The sequence below is a fragment of the Scomber scombrus genome, chromosome 18, assembly GCF_963691925.1.
Source record: "Scomber scombrus chromosome 18, fScoSco1.1, whole genome shotgun sequence".
Lineage (NCBI taxonomy): Eukaryota > Metazoa > Chordata > Actinopteri > Scombriformes > Scombridae > Scomber > Scomber scombrus.
In genome coordinates this window covers 3,667,882-3,687,596 of record NC_084987.1, presented here as the reverse complement: position 1 = coordinate 3,687,596, position 19,715 = coordinate 3,667,882, and the positions used below count along the sequence as shown (strand labels likewise).

General features: G+C 43.6%; 1 protein-coding gene across 2 annotated transcripts in view; it reads left to right on the top strand.

The window, feature by feature from the left end:
* LOC133998985 (RNA binding protein fox-1 homolog 3-like) overlaps window positions 1-19,715 on the top strand; it is a 126,276-nt gene that overhangs the window by 36,004 nt on the left and 70,557 nt on the right. Inside the window, exon 1 of one of the 2 annotated variants that reach the window (XM_062438063.1) lies at window positions 8,360-8,449. The exons of the other annotated variant lie outside the window; for it this stretch is intronic. Coding sequence (XP_062294047.1) covers window positions 8,360-8,449 — 90 coding nt within the window. Of the gene's footprint in view, window positions 1-8,359; window positions 8,450-19,715 lie in introns of those variants that run through there. 2 annotated transcript variants of the gene reach the window in all.

The window sequence follows — 19,715 nt, the reverse complement described above, 5'->3', positions numbered from 1 at the left end:
TAAAATGAACAAAATGCTCCAAAGGGAAATTTTATGGCAGGATTAATTCCTACAAGCAGATAGTTTATGGACAGCGGTTCATGTCCTCCTTTTCGCTGCTCGGACGTTTGCAGAGATGTGGGTGAAAAAAGGGGCAAAACACCACCGATGAACCCCTACACATAAAAGCATGAGAAGAAGACTGAAGTCTGTCATCAAAGCAGACTGTTTTCTTAGTAGTCAAATACTGCAGCTGACTTATATTTATGATGAGAGCATGCTGTGCTACCCCGTGATGTTGAGGCTTGTTGCACAAACAGCTGAAATAAGCAGTGACTTGCAAGATTGACATTAAGTGTACTGGTGCGTCTGGCCATGAGGCGCTGTGCAAAAGTAGTGAAAGGAGCTCTAAAGGATGTTAAATTAGCTTTTTGTTATATATGAACATATTTCCTACAGTATGTGTCCAGTTGAAGAAAGGACTCTGATGTTTATTTTTTTAATGGATTAGCAAAGCAGTGGTTGAGTTAAGGTTACGTAATTGTTTTTTTTTGTTTTTTTAATTCATAATTATTTTATAAATGTTATTGTAACAGCTGCAAAAACAGCCTAATAGGCTCCATAGTCTTTATATAAACCCACTGTGTTTCAAAAGCACCCCCCTCTGATTTTAGTTCTCTAGAATCACTCCCTGCATATATGCACACATGCCATGAAATTATAACATTGTAGATCACAGAAAATCCAGTCGTGCAAATAATATTTGAATATCTGCAAAAGGGGGGGAGGGGGGGGTAAAAATGATCTAAGAAAATGTAATTATAATCAGAGTTCAATTGAGTATTAGCTTATGCATGAAATACGTAGATGAAAGGTTTGTTTCTGGTCAATCTGGTGAAGAATTACCTGGACTTTAAGAGCTTCTAACCCTTTAAACCCTTCATTTATGTATTCTGTGAGTAATCCTGCTCAGTCTGATCATCTTCATTTATTTTATATTTTGTGTATCAGTATTAGTAGACGACTGTTAGTACTTTCAGTTTTAAAGCTGCAGAGATAAAAATGCACGTGGATGAATTTAATATGCTCTCTTAGTTGCTCTCTCTCCTCCAGGATTCTCACCTTTTTTCCCCCTATTCTATATATTTTTGGGGTGTAAAACTTGTCATTTTAAACATCGGCTTTGACTTGACCGATAGAAGACTAGCTCTGAATAGCTGTACAAACTCTACAAACACTTTAGTCCCTCTTGTAATCAGCTGCTACCTGCTGTTAAATGAATTTCTAACAACATGCTCCGACTGTCAAAGACAAAATGGGCCAGTGCATATTTGCTGCCTGACACATTAGCCTCTCCGTGTACCTCCAGTAGCCACACGCTTACATGCACCATATGACATCGTCCCCAAGAGCAACTCTGGCCGCCACTGAATTTTTCATCATTGATCTGATGTGATTTCCGTGCTTGGCCGTCCCTCTGCCCTGTCAGCTCTCTCTCTCTCTCTCTAACGTAGCTGCTCTCGGCCCTAGAGGGGCTTTACAGGGCGTGAGCCATCGCCATCGCCCCCCCCCCCCCCCCCCCGCCCCCCGTTTGTTGTCTCCCACCATGCCTTGACAAAACCGTTCCCTGTCTTCCACCCACCACCGAGGACTAACACACACACACACACACACAGCCTGGCCTCAGCCCCTTCATATAGCTGCGAGCTAACCAGACCTTTGGATAAGAGTGGTAAAACGCTCGATGTATTGACGTTAACTGTCCGCCACCATAAAGCTCCATCAAACCCCCCCCCCCCCCCCCTCCTCTCCTTCCTCGTCAAAGCAGCGGGAGAGGAGCAGTGGCTCGGTGTGTGTACTGCATGTGTGTTTTTTTTGGCGTAGAGGATGTGGCTAGGGGTGAGTTTGATATATGACGGTGTGGGAGGCAGAGTCGGGTACTCCTCGGCTTCTGCTCTGCCTCCTCCGATGGAAGCTTTGGCGACGTCCTAATATCTGGCCGGAGCTCAGTGAGCGATGACCACGGCCAACCTGCTGATCTTAGCACCGGGTGCATTAGTTTGCCATAAAGAAGCAGTGATTGTGAGACGCGTCAGGCGAAAACATATGAGGATGAATGACACCATATAAACGCCAAAAGCTTTTTCAAAATCCATTAGAGAAGCAAGTGCACCCTGCTCCAAATGCAGCAAAAAAAAAAAAAAAAAAAGAAGAGCGGCCAGGCCCCCACATGCTATCCCAGCGTCCAATTGAGGAATGGATCTCAGATCACTCTTGCAGTTCCTCCCTTAACTGTCCATTTAATCAAAATTTTTAATCAATGCATTAGTACATGACAGCTTTGAGGGGAGAAAAAGCATACTTCACTCGGTGCCAGATATTGGCATCCAAAGATAGGTGGGAGATGAATGCGGCTCATTTGGTGTGTGTGTGTGTCTGTGTGAGTGTGTACAGGCGCACTTTCTTCTACATTTTATGACTGCAGGGGCATGTGTGATTGTGTATGTGTCTTTCTTTCTTTCTGTGTGTGAGTGTGTGTGTGTGTGTGTGTGTGTATTTCCATGAAGGCCCCCACCCACCCACACTCCCCAACCCCAACCCCCACCCCCGTGGCACTGCCTCCTAATTACTCAGATCTGCGCTCAAAGTGAAGAAATAATGAACGAGAGCTTTAATTATGCCTCCAGACAAAGGATCCCTGATGCCTCCACAACACCGCTGGCACGCTGAGATGGGTGAGGGCAGGTTAAACAGGAAACCTTTCCTTTGGGTGCAGAAAGCTGGTCAGGCTTGAATACAGACTGAGCCTGCTACCTGACATGATGTCGAAGACGTGCGGACGTCCAAGTGAGAAGGAAAGGGGGGGACTGGGTGGTGGTCTCTTAAAATGGACTCCCTGATTTGAAAAAGAAAAGGAAAAAAAAACACAAAGATGAGCTACATAGGTTTGTTATCTCTAACAGATATGACACAACCTTTAATTAGCGGGGATCCCTGAAGCTCTGAGCCTGAGATATAATCAGTGGACCTTTAGCGAGAGCGCAACCCTCCCCGCTCTGGGTACCCCCGGGGCTGGCTGATTGAGGCGTCCTCATGCCCCCTCTCCTACAACAGGGGTTGGCTGGCACTCTGGAGATGCCAGATAATGAGAAAGCCTGTCAGAGGGGCACTTCAAGGGTGCCCCTCCGATGGCCTCGCTGCTTCTTAGCAAAAAAAATCCACCAGCGCCAAACACTGCTGCTTTGTTTTGTTGAGAGTCCGTCTCCAGAGGTCTTTGGCTGTGTGTCCAGTGGGGTGGGGGGGGGTGGTGGTTGAGAGGGGGGGGGGATAGGGGTACCAGGCTACCCCCCCCCCCCCCTTCCCCTCTTTGGACTTTACAATCTCTTCTACAAGTCGACTGATCAGTGATCATCAGGGGCTCAGATGGGGGTAATTATACTCCACACTGTGACTAATGGAGAATGTGACAGAGAGCAAGTTCCAGATTTACTTTCATACATATTTACTAAGTTTGGGTGTGTGTGTGTGTGTGCAGAGTATTGCTTTATATTATCCCTCTCTCTCTCTCTCTCTCTCTCTCTCTCTCTCTCTCTCTCTCTCTCTCTCTCTCTCTCATCCTCCTGATGGGGGAGCTGTGTCCATAGTGAAGAGCAGAGTGCAGCCGTGGAAAGTTACAAAGTACATTTAATCAGCTGCCGTGCCATCTTCACATACTTGTCTTGACTTAAGTGTTTCCTATTTCTTTCACCCCCCCCCCCCCCAACCTCCCCCCCTTCGCTTCTGTACCGCTACTCAATATATTTAAATGTCACTATTTTTAAGGTGGAATGAGTAAAAAAGAAAATAAAGGGTTTCAATGTTTCTTTCCTCAATAACTGTGTATTCCTGGCAGATTGGTGAAAAAAAGTTCTGAGACAGACTTGAACAGTCGAATAAAATGTATAATAAATAATAAATAAATATATATATATAAATCATTTTAGAAACTTTATTTTCGTTTCTGGTGGAAATTTTCATGTGAGGGTTGAGAAAATTGCTAAGGGGGGGGGCTCACGATCTCAGCAGCTGAGACTCTATACAGGAGTTCTCTGTACATAGAGGCATAATTATGATAATAATAATAATAATTATAATAATAAAGTGTAACAATAGGATGAAATTCAACATTGCAGCTTAAAAAAAACATTAAAAACAAGATTTTTAAGTGATTACCAGATAATATTAACGTCATTATAATAATAACATACAGCTGCTGATCATTTATTCTAACATATGATCATTTAATAAGATGTGATGCATACGTGTGGATATAAATCAGCATGTAAAGTAGTCAGAATCAGCTCCACCCTTAACCAGCAACATTAAAACACTAATTCCACATTGGTGCATAAGTAATAATGCTATATTAAATCATGTAGCTCTTTGCTCTACATACATATATGCATTTTTTTTTTTTTTACTAATGAGATTTTTTTTTTTTCAATCTGCCTTCTGTAATGTTATGATTTGACTTAAGTAAAGGATGTGAGTACTTCTTCCTTCTGCTGTCAGAGTGATGGGAGTTAAGGGAAATAAACAGTCATCTCTTATGATGATTAGTGCGAGTGTGCTGTATTGATCAGTGGTCATACGACAAACAGTGGAGAGCAGGAATGCGCCGCCGATCGTTTAGGCCCCATTAGTCGCTGCTTGTATTGCCTTTGATTATCGCTGACTGAGCTCCCAGTGCATGTGATGGCTTTTTACTGCTAGAACTGCTGCTTTCAACCTTTTTTTTTTTTTTTTTTTTCGTCTGTTTTTAGGGAGCACATTAAAATAACACTGGCTCAAAAAGACAAAACCACTCCATATCTTCTGTCACACCGAAGCTCTGTCTCATAACACAAAGACGAATGTGTTGGATGTATTAGTGGATGTTCTCGCGTTGGGGAGATTAAAACTGGATTTTAAAAAGCCTGTAATGCCTCAAATCAGCTGAATCTCAGAGTAGGGACTTAACACAAACATGTACACACCTGCGCAAACCCACACACACACACACGACACACACACACACACACACACACACGACACACACACACACACACACACACGCTCAGGACAATCAAACACATTTAAGCCTCGGAGGGTAAATCCTGTTCCAGAGCGAGCAGGCCCGCGACGCAGGCTCAGAAGACAGACGTGACAGAGTCGACAGTGACAGTGATGATGATGGTGATTGTGGTAATAATGATTATGCTGATTATTACGGGTCTGCCACAGCGATGTGGTGATTGCACTGCAAGGAAGAAATAGAGGAAGACAAAAGGGCGACAGTGACAAAAATGAGGATGATGATGATTAAGATCACTTTCTTTTTTTTCTCCGTCCGTTTTTCTTTTTTTTTTTTTTTTTTGTTGTTGTTTGGAGATCATCGATCAACTCCGAGCCATTCGCAGCGGTTGTTGATCTTTGTTTAATTGGCAGAACAGCAGCGAGGAGTGTTAACTGAGGATATCTCCGCCACGTTTTGACGGCTTTGATTTCACATGACAAAAAGAAAAAGGCACCGTTGAGAACATTCCAGCAACTCCCCTTTGAAGGGAGTGATCTGGCAGTGCTCATTTGAATTATTAACTGGGTGAGACAGACAGAGCGAGAGCAAAAAAAAAAAAAGAAAGAGATAGAGAGAGAGCGATAGAGAGAAAAACACATAAAGGAGAGACAGAGAGATGGATTCCAATCTTTAGCCGATGAGACCGAACCATTCAGCTCACACTATGTCAGATATCTGTGATGACTGATCTTTGCATCAAGCACACTCCTGCCAATTATCCATGAATGAGACTGTATTATTTACTGGCTATGCATTTGCTACAGCATTTATTTGAATGACTGATTGTTTATTATGCTTTCATGTTGAGTCATTGAAAACACAGGTATGAATGTGCAATGTGCAGGTCAGCCGTGCACCGTGCCGTCTGCTCCGAGCTGCAGAGGGAGTGTCCCATAGTGAAGTTGAATCTACTCTCTGTGTCTTCAACAGCAGGGTCTTGTTGGTGTATTACAGTCAAGTGTGTGTGGCCAAAACACCAAAAGTCAGAACATGAGACTTTTTGGTTAATGCACTTGGAAAACAAACAAATCATTTGCTGTATGCTAGAGGAAACATTACGGCTTCCTCTAATCCGTCAGTAGCAGTTGATGTATCTATCCAATCAATGGTCAGTGGACACAGAAGCTGCAGTAGCACTTTCAAAGCAGTTCATGTTTGTCATTGAAGTCAAAAGCTCATTTTATTCTTGTTATTTCTTCAATTATGGTTATTATGGATCTCTGATTACACACATGCATGCATCTGCAGGTGTATGCATGAGGAATGTGTTGGGTAGCATAAGACCTACCTCCCAAATTCACCAAGACGTCATGCAAACTTGCAGCATCAAGCAAGCTGACATATTGTTGAACTCCAAGCAGCAAGTTTGAAACAGAAAAAAGAAGAAAAGAAAAAAATCCTTATACTTAAAATTCATACAGACATAAAAGAATATCTTGCTATAACTTTTGACTTACAAAAAATGTTTTATAGCATCCCATTGATCTCATCCGCTTTTGTCTTTTGTCAAAGGAGCGGCCATTGATGAGCAATAATGTAACACCTATTTGAATCAGAGATGTTGAACCGGGCGGAAAAATACGCCAGCAAAAGATCATCTTGTGAGTTTTTCTTTGGTCGGATCGCTCTTGATCACTCTCTAACCCTTCCGCTCCTTCGGGTGCAGCACGTGGTAGTATCACGCTGGAGGATCTAAGGATATATAGCACGTCTATTGTAAGGATTGTAAAGTGATTTTTGGAGCTTTATAGATAAAAAAAAACTTGTCTGGAATCGACTCGGCTGTGTGAAACCAGAGCTTTTGTCGTATTCTGGTGATGACCCACCGATCCCTGTTGAGATATTTAAGTAATGAAGCTAGGGGGGGGGTTGTGTTGGATGAGACCCAAAATAGATTTCTTACATTTCCCCCTGACTTTAAAGTAATATAACCTCCCATATATACCCAACATACGGCCATGATGTAACAAATACATCTTGTGCATTCTCTGTGTCTGCTTCTTTTAAAGCAGTATCAAACAGAATGAATCAAAAAAAAAAAAGACACATTAAAAGGAAGCATGGAGATGTTTTTGCTTGTACAGTTTAGCGTGCTCTATGGTAACATGCTTGGCTGGATGCATATTTACAGCTCAGTAGATGCAAGAGCAGATGAAGAAGGATGTCACGACCGGGCCCAATAACAGCCTGTTTTTTTGTTTCAATGCATTTTTCTTCTTTCTTTTTTTTTTTTTCCTTCTTCTTCTTCTTCTTCTTTTTTTCTTTTTTCCTCCCCACTGGCTTCACAGATATATCTGCTATACATGCTGTACAGTGTGTGTCCTTGAGCACACACACACATACATGCACACACACAGGGATGGAAGAGAGGGAGGGAGGGAGGGAGGGGAGGTGGTGCCGGCCACTGAGGAGTGTGTGTGTGTATATGTATGTGTGTGTGTTTATGTGTGTGTTTGCTGGGTGGGGGGGCCGCAATTAAAAGGCAGCATGCAGCGTCCCACGAGGTGCTAATGCCCAGGATCAGCTGTTCTAATGTCATTCACATCCCCTCTGTTATTCAGCCGGCCCCCGTTTGATGTATGAATCCACCGGGGACTTCATCAGTAACCCCCCCCCCCCTCTCACTACCACCACCACTACCACCACCACCCCTCCCTCAATTCTACCACCACCTCTTTTATACCCCCACCCTAACCTACCCAACCCCCTGTCGGCTCTACAACCCCTCCTCCTCCTCCTCCTCCTCCTCCTCCTCCTCGGCTTGCACAGAACCTCCCCTTCTGTGTCTGAATGCTTATGTTGGCTTTTATCACGCTCAAAGTAAACAGAGTCGCGCCAGAGATAGTGAGAGAGCGAGAGAGAGAGAGAGAGAGAGAGAGAGAGAGACCTAAAGGGGGAGGGAGCGAGAGAGAGAGAGAGCGAGAGAGAGAGTGGGACCTAAAGAGAGAGTCAGAGAGAGCAATAGTGATAAAGGTGGAACATGCACATTGTCTGTGCGCTGCTTGCCTCCCTGCTACATCTTCAATAGAGACACAAAAGCCAGCAAAAGGGAAATTTAAAAAGGCAAGAGGAGGCAGAAGAAAGGAAGTGATCCGAGGACAGAGAGAGAGAGAGAGGGAGAGTGTGCGTGTGAGTGTGTGAGAGAGAAAGAGAGAGAGAGAGAGAGTGAGTGGGAGCGAGCGAGCCAGAGAGAGTGAGAGAGAGAGAGAGAGGAAGAAAGAGAGTAGAGCGAAAGGATCTCCCTGCTAAATGCGCAAAGCGTCCCGTCACCCCATGCTGAGCTCCATGGCCAACTCCGGCTGCCTGCTGCTCTCCGGCTCCGGGATGCTACCTCACTCGCTCCAGTGTCCCCCTGCCTTCCTCTACCTGCCCGAGGTAAGACTGAAACATGCTCGCTTTGCTTTTGTCGCCCCCGCACTCACTCTCTCTCCTCTCTCTCTCTCCTCTCCTCTCTTCTCTTCTCTCTCTCTCCTCTCTCATCCCGCTCTCGCTCCTCTCCATCAGTGCCTTTCATTCCTCCGTGCGCTCCTCGGCAGCACGTGATAGCATCGCAGCAGCAGCAGTAGCAGCAGCAGCAGCGCTCCCTGCTTTGTGTTGTTACCCTGAGTACTTTCACCTCCCCCCCCCCCCCCTCCCCTCCTCTCCTCCTCTCCTCTCCTCTAACCCCTTGACCCTCACCCCTGTCTTCTTTGTGGGGGGAAAATAGGGACACAGGAGGTGTAGGTGGAAGAGAATAGGGGGGTCACCTCCTTTTAATTTCATCCTTTCAACCATCCTGTTCATTTCCTCTCGTCTTCCTCTTCCTCTCAACCCCTCCCCCGCCTGTTTTTTTCCTTCTTCTTCTTCTTCTTTCTTTTTTTTTTTTTTTTTTTAGAATGAAATTAAAGCAGTGAATTTGCAATAACTGTGACGTGGGACCACGCAGTGTTTGTGTACTTCAGTTTGCTTCATGACTCACTCTGCTTGGAAATGTTTCCTCAGTCAGTTTGTTTGCTGCGCTCACTTCAGTATCTGACAGTTTAGGGGTGTGTTTCTAAAAAATTGGGGGTCTTGACTTTTTATTTTTTATTTTTTTTTTGTGTAATGTAGAAGGACTTTTTCTGCTTGCTCTGTTTGTGCAGATTTTTTTTTTTTTTTTTAAAGCACCTACTCATGTGTGGAGCCTAAATTGTGAACGTGTTACCTAATCTGACCCCAACCTGGATTTACTGAGCAGCTTCTAGCAGAATTTATAAAAGACACCTTTCACTTTTACAGTTTATATCCTGGAAGTTAAAACTCAAAGGCCTTCACGATTAATATATATATATAAAGTATTTATATGAGGTTACATTCCTGCAAAAGAATAAATCTGTACTCGACTACGGTTTAGTTTTATGATGTGAAAACAAATGTGAAGCTGTGTGAAATATGAAGCGAGGAATTTTGATTTCTTGGTCATCTTCTTTTAATCATTGTGGAGTTTTTTTTTTTTCTTTTTCTTGGTTTAAACTTCCCTTCCTCATAATATATCCCATTGATTAGAAGAATGTTTTACATGAAGAGAAAAAAGGTCAGAATTAGAGTCGACTGCATCAAAATTCCCAGTAGGCTTCATTCAGAGTTTTGAAATCGCACAGAAATAAGAAGAAGAAGAAGAAGAAGAAGAAGAAGAAGAAGAAGAAGAAGAAGAAGAAGAAAAAAAGATCTTGGTTTATTGCAAAGAATGGTCTGAGTTGACGTAAAAAGGCCTTCAATGAGTTCTTCATCCAGAGTAACAGCACTTTGAATAATTATACATCTCTGCCTGCAAATGAGCATTGATTTTCCTTTTTCTTTTTGGTTGTTTTTTTTTTGGGGGGGGGGGGGGGGGTTTATCTCCTCCTCCTCCTTTTGGGAATTGATTTTGTAACTGATCCTCTGGTTTTGTGAAACCTGAAGACAGCAATTTTCTGAGGGGAGGTGAAAAAATCAACAACAAGGTGACTCTTAAGAGCTCGTGTGCCTGTCTATCTGCTGAATTATTCACGCTTTAATTCGCCGAGTTGGGGACGGGGAGTGCTGTTAGTGCTGGGTGGGGGTTGGTGTGTGTGTGTGTGTGTGTGTGGAGGGAGGGGAGGGACGGGGGGGGTCGAGCGTCCAATTCTGTTTTTACTACCGGCAGCATGTGTTGCAGTAAACAGTGTGTGTTACTGCAGTGATTGAGAGGAAATAACGGTGAGGTTGTCCTCCTGCTTCCTCATTTTGAATCCCACCCCCCCTTCCTCCTCCTCCTCCTCCTCCTCCTCCTCCCTCTCTCCCCCCTACACCATCATGGTAATGGCCCTCACCCCCTCCCACCCATCTGTCCAGAGCGGGCACACCCCGCCGGGCCGTCCGGGGATGGGGGGGGGGGGAGGCATGTGGACAACCAGGTGCCACCAACACACATACTGACTGTAGAGGAGCCAAGGCCTGCCTCCGCCAACACTCTTAATGTCGTACTTAATAACAGTAAAAGATGTGTTGCATTCAAACTAAGTTAATGTTTTGCTTTGTTGATGCAAAAGGTGGATGACCTCATGATGGGGATCAGATAAACACACTTTCAGATTCGTCTAATTGACAAATAACAGTAAATAATTAAGATGAAAAGATGGGGTTTTTTTCTCCCCTTTAAATTATTTCATCTTCATATTTATATAATATTCATAGTTGATATTTTCATGACTCCTCACTTCAAAATGTATCAAAATGTTCCCGTCAAGCTGTTAAAAAAGCCTTTCTCAGCTCCTTTCCACAAGTAAATATGAGAGTTAACATGGGTTTACCTTCCACTATATCCCTGTTCCATCCAAATCCTCAGGATGGCCGGTAAGCCTCCTGTGTGTGTGTGTGTGTGTGTGTGAGTGTGTGTGTGAGTGTGTGTGTGTGTGAGTGTGTGTACCTGGCCACGTGTGTGTGTTTACAGTAGACTTCCTCATGTCAAAGACAGGTGAGCGAGAGGGAAGAAAAAAAAAGAAAGAAAACAGCTGAATTTGAAACTTCCTGTGTGCTATTTTCACCAAACACCCCCTTTCTTTTTAAACCCCTTTAATGTATCAGCAGCTTTTGTTCTTCTTCTCTTTTTTTGAGGTTTTTTCCTCTCTCTCTCTCTCTCTCTCTCTCTCTCTCTCTCTCTCTCTCTCTCTTTCTCTCTCTTTGCGGTAAATCCTCTCCCTCTCCCTGCAGCGCTGTGAGAGGAAACAACCCTCTGAATCACACTGTGGCCAGCGTCTTTCCCCATACCTCCATCCTTTTTTTTTCTTCCCACATCACGCATCCTTTCGTTGGATGCTGTCCGTGTTCTCAGCCCCCCCACCACCCCCACACACCCCCCCATCTCTCCCTCAACCACCACCACCTCCTTCCTCCCCTCGTCACAGTGCAGGGCTGCAGCGTCGGCTCATGTAAGATGACAGCCAGAGAACAGAAGGGGAATAGATTGAGGTGATAGCCTCTGCCTCACAGTTTGTTTGCATTTCAAATAAGACACTGTATTAAGTTGGGCTCCGAACAGCTTTGCTTATTACGTGTGAACATGGTGCCGCATGATATCACAGGAAGACAGGAGTTTATTACATAAAAGATTAGCGAAGCATACCTTGCCTTTATTTGTGTGCAGCAGTGTTTGGGTGTGTGTTCCCAGGCAGTTTGCTTTGATGCTCTTTGTAGTCGCTGCGGCGCGTATAAATCCCGGCTAAATGTTTGTTTTCATTAACACAAGGAGAGACTCCCTGTGGTGTGGTGGGAGAACTGTGGGCTTCTGATTACAAAAAAAAAAAAAAAAAAAAAAAGTGGCGGTATCACACCACCGCTGAAGGGCCGCTCCTCTCCTCGACGGTGGGGAAGGGGAGCGAGTTTCTGTACCACACGGGGGTGCCGGCTTCATCCTTCCGCAGGATGATGTCACTTTTCTCCCACCGTCAATTTGTATTGTGGTGGCTCATTTCGTGAGTTATGGCGCTGGATATTGAGGGAGTTATGAATTACAGTGTGGTGAGGCTTTTACGGGATGCAATGCTCACCGCTGTAGGCCCTTATTAAAGTATAAATATATTTATGGTACGAGCTAGAAGCTGACGGGGGTAGCTCAGGTTTGCTCATGGTAGTTAGTAGCTGTCTTCAGAGCCATAAAAACATGGCATCTCATGGATTTTCTATTTACCAGGCACTGGGTGGGCATATGGCAATGCTCGTAAATGTAACTCTATTATCTAAGACGATGCTGTTGGGTGGGAAGCAGGGTGTTACTTGTGTCTAAAGAGGGAAAAAAGCAGCAGTTGTTATTGTCTTGGTGTCACATCTCTCTCTGTGTCTTTTGCCTCGGACTTATCTCCAGATCTCCTCCGTTTCCTAAAATTGCCTTTCCTTTGATTTGTAATTGGATTTTCTATCATGGCATTCCGCTGCACTGATGTCTATTGTTATTGTTGCATCTATTGATTTTCTTTTTTGTGGCTTCTTTGGTCGGGCTGTTTTGAATTCCCCCCCCCCCTCCCCCTCCTTTAACTGTACACGGCTTCGATATCATCCTAAATGGTTAGGTCACCTAGAAGAGGCGATGCTTTTTATGTCGGTGGATCCTGGGAGGAATTGCCCAGGCTCTCTGGTTTCAGCAGGCCTCCTCCTCCTCCCTTCCTCCTCCTCCTCCTCCTCCTCCTTCTTTTTTCTTCCTACTCATGCTGATCTCTTTTCTACGACTGTACTGGAACCGACTCTCTCCCTCCTCGCGCACACTCACTGATACATCTGGTTAAAGGCGAGGGATGCAGAGAGAGCGAGAGAGAGCGAGAGAGAGAGAGAGGAGAGGAGAGGACTGGGAATACTTGTGACACACTTCCCCCTCGGTTCAGGCCTTGATCCTGCCTCCCAAAGCGCAGCTATTCACGGGGACTTTAGATATCGAAGGATTCAGGTTGGCAGTCTCCCGGGGAAAGACTAATGCTAACCGCGCAGAGACGGCTCCTTCCTGGGGGATAATTATTGTAGGCCAAGCTGTACTATTGACAGCTGTAAATGGAGATGCTGTCTGTAACTGGGGAGGCCTAATAGGTTTTTGTCCCTACATGGGCTCTCGTTAGGCCCATGTGGGTGCATTGGAGATGAGTTTGAGAAATGAGCCGTGGCCTCACTGGGCTTGAAATGGGACTCAGATAAATCCCGCCCCCCCCCGCCCCCCACCACACCATCTCTCTCCTGACCTCCCTGGAAAAAGGGTTAACACATAAGACTTCCTCCTGATTAAGAACAAAGATATTCTCCACTTTACTTTCTCTGTGTGTATCCTGATATATCTTATATTCCTCTGTGCTGTAGAGCTCCAACGTTGTTCAAAAATGATTAAAAATACATTAATGAGCCACACCGTTGCACCGGTGGGCATCACCATGAACACACACATTGTTTATTTTGAATCAATCCTGCACACACGCACACACACACACACACTTCCCTGCTGCTGTAAATACTCACTATAGAAGCAACAAATGTGTATTAATCCGCAGCTTAAAATAGTCCCAGACAAATGCACAGCTTTCTCAGTTTGTTAAAAGCTGCAGTGCCCAGCTGTTTAAAGACATTAAACTTTATTTTATAAGCCAATTTTAAAGGATGTCGTTAAGTGGTTTTGGTGTTTTTTGGAGAATTGTTAACAATATATTTATATAACTTATATTTAAACCATATGCAAGTCAAACTCAGATCTTGTCACATCCGTTTTCACAGGCCATCTGATATTTCTAAACAGTGCATTTGAAATATTTTCATTATATCACAAAGCAATGCCAACTTTGTTGTTTTTCAGTCAGTTTAGCTCAACACAATTCACTCAGATTCAATCAGGCACAAATCAAAAAAAAAAACTTAAAACCCAATTTCATGGAGTCTGGAATATACCTCTCAATATGTTCTATGTTTTGGTGTGAAATCATTCAGACTCTTTCTCTCGCTGCCGTTCAGCTGTTTTGTCCCTTAAACATCTGATTCATAGCAGCATAACAAAGGCGGAGGGACTGATTGAAATGTTTTCTCACTTTTCTCTGCCCCGGAGGAGAATTGTAAATCACAGCTCAGTCGTTTATTTTGAAATTTCATTTGGTGTGTGAGCGAGTGCTGCCTTGTTCTTCACAGAGACTTCACAGTGAGGCTGACTAGTGTGTTTTTTTGTTTTTTTTCTTAAGGCTACCCACCGTCTTACTCCACTAGACCTTTGTAAATGGAACAAAATTAAATTTGTTCCCTGTATAGAAGAATGGCACAAACAGTGCAATAGATTTACTCAGCAACAAAGCTTTTCCACTGGGGGGGTCTGGCTGTATTTTTAATGTGATCGTACATATTTGAGCTTACATATGTATATTTATTTGTTTCCCTGTGAGGAATTCTTGTCATCTGTAGGTGGATGCTTGCAGGGCTTTGCATGCACGTTGCTGTGCAGTGCATCAATAAATGTGTATTTACATTTTGCCAATAATGCTAAATATCCTCCAGTCATTAATGTTGAGCGTTAGCCTGGAGTGCTGCTGTCTATATTCTGGACCTATAGTGTCAGTGAATTAGCATTCACAGTGCTGCTGATGCTAATATACTCCACTCCTGCAAAAACAAAGCTGCGGTTGCAGATGTCCTCACCTCACAATAATTACCAACCTGTTTTTGTCTTCAGATGATGGCAAATTTTCTAATGAAGCTTTTAATTAACATCCATGCTAAACATATGCAAAGAAATGAGAAAATATGAAACCCACAGGAGAGATTTTCTGTTACCTGCTAATCTGTAGCGGTGGGAATCATGGCGTTTTTAGTTGCTAGTAGCAACCTTTTCCTATTAAACTAATGAAGCTTAAGTTCTCAAATGTTAAATATGTAAAACCCAGGCTGCTGTACAAGGACTAAAACTATGTAAAATGTTGATTTAAATCATGTACAAGCACAAGATTACTGCACTTGACCGTCTATGATACGCACTGCTATGATCATATTTTCTGGTCAGTACTAAAAAAAGCATTACGCTTTGATATCCCTCTTAAGCGCTGATATGATAGATTACTTCACAGAGATGCAAAGGTTCAGATACAGGCCGATGGTTGACTCCCACTCCTGTGAACTCTGCATTGCAGTGGCCTTATTTCCCACCCAGGCCGTTTAATAACAGCTCAGGAATGTCCGCTTGGTTTTTGAAATCTCTTCTGCTCGGTTCGCTTGAGTGCTCCTTTAGGCCACGAAAAAAAAAAAAAAAGGAGACCGCGCAAGAGTCGAGGGGGGGGAGAAGAGCTGGCGAGGAGAGAGAGACAAGACACACGACACAACACCTCCCTGTCTTTTACACTGCAGGAGCTCTCACTACAACACACACACACTCACACACACACATGCATGCAGTTACAGGGGGATAAAGACAGGAGGATAACCTCACAGTAGAAACTGTTTGTACCCTTTTTTCACCCCCCCCTAAGAATATAATCTGTCCCGAGGTTTTCTATTTCTGCAAGTGGCACGTTAAAATGCTTAAGCAGCCAGACCAGCTTGAGTCCAATTATTTCTTTACTGCAGTATCTTAGCCAGCTGTGATTATTATGTTTATAATGTAGTGTCACTCTCATACTGTCCTTCAAGCATTCTCCTCTCGGCGGGATCCTCTCAAATGAGACGTATTACCCTGTGTGCTGAGTTAACAGAGTGGACGTACAAATGAAAGCAAAAAAAAAAAAAAAAGAGAAGAGAAGAAGAAGAAGCTATCACAAGCCATTAAAAGCACTGCACCTTTTTATCACCAGCAGCTTAATGGCAGTGGTGAACAGCAAAGCATTATTACCGCTTCTCCTTGTGCTCCTACAAGCCTGTTTTTTTTTTGTTTTTTTTTCTCGAGCGCCAGAAGACACGCTGCTGCTGACAAATACATCTCCAGGCAAACACTGAAATTTTGTTTTTTCAAAAGGTCATTATCTGTCTTCATCGCAGCGGCAGGCGTGTTGCGTGGGAACCAAGTTTGAGGAAATGATTTCTCATATCAAACCCTCCTCAGAAGTTCCTTTACCCCCCCCCCCATTTTCATGATCTCATTAGTTAATTTTTAAAGGATGCAACTGTACGGTGCGTTTGACTACTTAGAGGCACCCTGGGTCACCCGCTGAAGAAGATCAATATTTGAACTATGCTGTTGTGGGTCAGCATGTACGGGTGTATAAAATTAAATGGGGCTTGAAATTGATTTCAAGTTCTCCTTGAAAAAAAAAAAAAAAAAAAAAGTCTACAGGTATGCTGAAAAGAAACTGAGAGGAGAAGTGCCGCAGAGAGGAGATGACCTCCACCCAGGCAGATTCATAATTGTTTTTGTTTCTCCAAATTAAATGAACCCTTTTATTATTATTATTATTTCTATATTGCAGAGGTGGGGGTCTGAAATTGCCAGTTATGGCACGTTCGTTTTTAGAGACCTAAAGTAATATAAAGTAATGGCTGTGATCTCCACTGGCTTCTCCCTTTAACATTGTGAGACAAATGATTATGGGATGGACTTCAAAATAAAAAATGGGACCTTTGTTCTCTGTGTTGCATGAACAGCAGGAGAGAAGAAAAAGAAGAAAAAGCTCAGACTTTGTTTTTCCTTCGTTCCTCGCAGGCAACCAAACAGGTATCCTACTGATTACTCTGCTTCTCTTTGGGTAATCGCTAAGAAAGGAGAGAAGCTCATGTAATTTATCCCAAATCAGAGTCCTCCCCCTCCTCCTCCTCGTTTTCTTCCTCCTCACTTTCCCCTCTCCTCAGACGGAGAGTCTAAATATCACTGCTTTTTTTTCTCGCAGCACTTTGTTAGTGGAGCACGCCTCTGTGTTTTTCTAAAATCATCTATCAAGGTGAGATCTGTGGGAAAGAGCAGAGCCTCGGGCTTCCTCTCTGTGTGCTTATGAGGTTTTATTAGGTCCCACAGGACCACTGGTTTGGTGTGTGTTAAAAACAAATGGAACTTACAAATTACAGATTACAGCCTTCGCAGGCTCCCGTGTTTCCGCCTCGGAGTGTGTGTGTGTGTGTGTGTGTGTGTGTGTGTGTGTGTTTGTGTAGAGACAGATGTAAGAGTGGCCAGTTGATGAAGGAACAGGTTTGTGTGTGTTATGAGAAAGGAGGTGCAAGCAGCTCTACATGAAAGTGTTTATGCCCGCTGCTGCTGCAGCTGCTGGGTGAGTACTGCATTAGTGATGATGTGTGCGGGGGGTAGGGAGGGGGGGGTGGGGGTAGGGGGTGGGGGGGTGATTGGGGGTTGGGGGTCTAGGAGGCACTGTCAGCACCAGCCGCCAGCCCCCCTCCTGGAGGTTTCTCTCCAGTTGATGATATTCAGGCTTAAATGGTCGGTTCACCCAGATAAAGACAAAAAGAGCATAAATCACATGTTTGTAATGTTTCTACACTGATTAACTGCAGCAGCTAATATTGAGAGAAACATAATGTCGTCCAGATGAAAAAAAAATAAAATTAACACCATGAGGAAACATTTTAAATGATGCAAAATCTTCTATTTTTTTGCTTTCATTCGTTAAGGTTGAGAGATATCACATTTCTGCCTCCAACCCCAATACATTAGATGTGAGTAGTATTGATGGTGCCTCAGTATAAACAGTGTTTTTTTTTAAATGATCTGATTTGCCACCTACGATATATACAGTAAGCATGCCCTTTAGAAAATTGTTGACGGTGTTATCTTTGAATTATCCAGAGTAACGAGGACACCAGTTATGAAAAGAGACATATTGCTGGTGATTTTTTTTGATTTTTTATTATACATCTTGTTTTGCTTTGAGCATCACACACATATTCAATTCTATTCTATTCACCTCCTCTTGTATCAGAGCGGAGGCAGGAAATCTCAAAAGCTCTGCAATTCAAACCAAAGCTATTGTTAAGTACCACAAGAGGTGAGCGAGAGGGAGGATTTTTTTTCTTCTTCTTCCTCCTTTCCTAATTTGTGGTGAAGCGACCCTTTAAATCGTAGCACACACTGTCAAGGCTCAACGGGGATGAGGATTTCCCATTGCCCACTCCTCCTATTCATCCCCTTTCCTTCTAATTTAATGACTCAGAATTGTAACTCCAACATTGTTATCATTCAGCAATAGCGAGTAATGAATAGCAATTAACGTTTTCAAAGGAGGGAGTAAAGCTTGAGAGACGTCGCTTTTCACCCAGAAATGTTGAAACAGCTCAGTCGGGGGAGATACTGTCATGTAGAGAAAAGGGCCTAATTTATCCGTCCAGCTGTTTTTTGGTAAATAACTTTTCTTTTTTTTCTCATTCTTCTTCTCGTCACACACAGACTGCTATCAGCGCAAACACAAGTAATCATTCTAATATCCAACACATTCTGGCTTCCTCAATGAACTGTAATAAACTAATAAATTACTCTGCACATTTTGTCCAATGATTGCTCTTTCTGGTGCCGGCGCGAGGAAGTGCTAATTAACTGGATATGAATGGAAATTCTAGGGCAGCGTGGTATCAACGGCAGGGAGACAAATGCGATTTAGTTCTGTCGCGAGCGAGTGGAAAATTGCTGTGTAAATTGGAGGTTGTTGCCGCCGAGCGTTTTTCTGTGTGCTTACATTTCATGGGTGAGAATCCAATCTCACAGGGGCAGCATGTGCGGACTGCCCTCTCTGATACACTCCACCGTCCTCCACCTACTCTATGATAGCGCTCTAAAAGCTCCCCCAAATCTCTTCACACACACTCACACACTGACACACACACACACACACACACTGATACAGAGAGGAACACAAATACATATTTCAAAAGGTAAAAGCTATTGTCGAGCCGAGAGGAAGCTGCACCGGCTTGAGGTTTCGAGCTTGCTGGCAATTTGACTCATCTTCCAATTCACCAAATTCCCCCCCCCTGACACTTGATTTGGCACAATGTAAACAACAGAGAAAATTCTAATTGTCGCACTTGTCCTCTCCTTTACACTTGTTTTTGCATGTTTTCTTTATTTGCTTTTCCCCCGGATGTACTGTAGTGGGTACTTGAGTCAGAAACAGACCCCAGCTTCCATCATCCAGACTCACTTATTTCCCTTAGTGTCCCCTTTTTTTTTTTTTTGCCTCTTCTCTCTTTTTCATGTGTAGCTGCAGTGGCCGTTTTTATCTATGGGTTTGGGCAGTTTTGGAGAGAATTACGGTGACAGAGCCATGGAAATGATAGGCCGGCAGTGAGATATCTCTGCCTCATAAATTCTACATTGCTCAAGATAATTTACGAGGGAGGTTTGTGTGCGTAAGACAGACAGTGCTCCATGGTATCCATCCACTCCACAGTCTCCATTCACTCCTCGCCTTCTGCAAGTGCAAGTCGATTTATCGAAACTGAATTTATTTTCACATTCATTCCTTTCATTCCCAAAGCATCACTTTGAATGATTATGATAATTTCTTCTTTTTTTTCTCCAGCCTTTATTTTTTTTTTTTTGCACAGAATATGCCTGGGTATTATTTGTTCTGTCAGGATTATTACAGATAAAAGAGCAAACTAATAGATCTTGCACGGCGTGTCTACTACTTTACGACTGAGAGGCCTTCACGATGAGGTATTCTGCCATCAGCAAAGGTCATCAGCTCCCCTGATTGTGCTGCATGAGCATGAGGCCAGG